At 47.4% G+C, this 1,136-nt stretch overlaps 1 protein-coding gene across 1 annotated transcript in view; it reads right to left on the bottom strand.

The window, feature by feature from the left end:
- The window catches only part of pdia8 (protein disulfide isomerase family A, member 8), a 9,243-nt gene extending 8,107 nt beyond the window's left edge, over positions 1–1,136 (bottom strand). Inside the window, exons 1-4 of the mRNA XM_005744707.1 lie at positions 908–1,136; positions 430–508; positions 231–348; positions 38–145 (exon numbers count right to left, since the gene is read on the bottom strand). Coding sequence (XP_005744764.1) covers positions 38–145; positions 231–348; positions 430–508; positions 908–1,071 — 469 coding nt within the window. The 5' untranslated portion in view covers positions 1,072–1,136. The remainder of the gene's footprint in view (positions 1–37; positions 146–230; positions 349–429; positions 509–907) is intronic.

Raw genomic sequence — 1,136 nt, 5'->3', positions numbered from 1 at the left:
AGGCTAGGACCGCCACTGGCAACACGTGACCTCGTACCTACAATGCTGGCGTCATGGTTATTGACAAAGGCCTTCAGATCGTCTTTGGTCTTCAGGTGCATCGAGTCTGGACCAGTCTGCCTCCTCATAGTCTCGTAGATCCCCTCTGAACACAAACACACACACAGACAGAGGTTACATCACAGAGTCAAGTAACAGAGCAGGATTGGGATGCTCATAGTGTTTCCTACCTGCAGTGCGAGGACCATCATAGGGGGCGGAATCTTTGCCGTACCTAAAAATTCTCAAGGTGGGATAACCTGAGACCCCAAAACGACTGCACGTCTCAGAGTTTGTCGTACAGTCCACCTGCCGCACAGGTGAGACAAACAGATAAGACTGTTGTGAAACAGGTGTTCACAACAGTAATGAACACGATGGACACATTACCTTTGCTAATTGAACACTTCCTTTCAGTCGACTAGCAGCTTTCTCAAACTCTGGGGCCAATTTCTTACAATGACCACACCTGAAGGAAGGGAAAAATAAAGGGATGAAGGAAAGGAAGGAGAAATAAACAAAGGAAGGGTGTAAAGAAACAGGGAAGGAAGGAAGGAAGTTGGAACGCAAGGAAGTAATGCGGAAAAGACGGAAGGGGAGGGAAGGCAAGGAATGAAGGAAATAAGAGCCACAGTATAATAAATACAAAATAATTAAATCAAGGGAAATGACGTAGGAAAGAGGTGGAGGAATGGAACAGGAGATGGAAGAGGACAAGCAGGTTGTTAGTGCCTCCATAACAGCAGAGACACGATTTAAAAACAGCAGAAAACCAATAAAGATGGAATGATTTCATTAAAAAAAACCCAAAAACACTCAGGAAAAATCTCCCGCCGCCGGCCGCGCTAAACTAACGCCGATTCTTTACCAAGGAGCGTAGAATTTCACCAGCATGGTCTCGTGCTCTGTTGCCAGGTAATCGAAGTCCGCGTCCCTGAGCTCGAGCACGTCCCTTCGCGAGGACACAGCGGCGGGAAAACCAGACAGCACCACCAACGTGACAACAGGAAAAAAGCCCAAAGTGGGCGCCATGACGGAAGTAGAAGAAGAGCTGAGAGAACGAAGGATTAAGGATGAAACCGGTGATCGTTACGGGA

This window comes from Pundamilia nyererei, unplaced genomic scaffold, assembly GCF_000239375.1.
Source record: "Pundamilia nyererei isolate P.nyererei 1_Seehausen unplaced genomic scaffold, PunNye1.0 scaffold00148, whole genome shotgun sequence".
Taxonomy (NCBI): Eukaryota; Metazoa; Chordata; class Actinopteri; order Cichliformes; family Cichlidae; genus Pundamilia; species Pundamilia nyererei.
Note: the sequence above shows the minus strand (reverse complement) of the source record. Positions and strands in the feature narration are given on the sequence as shown.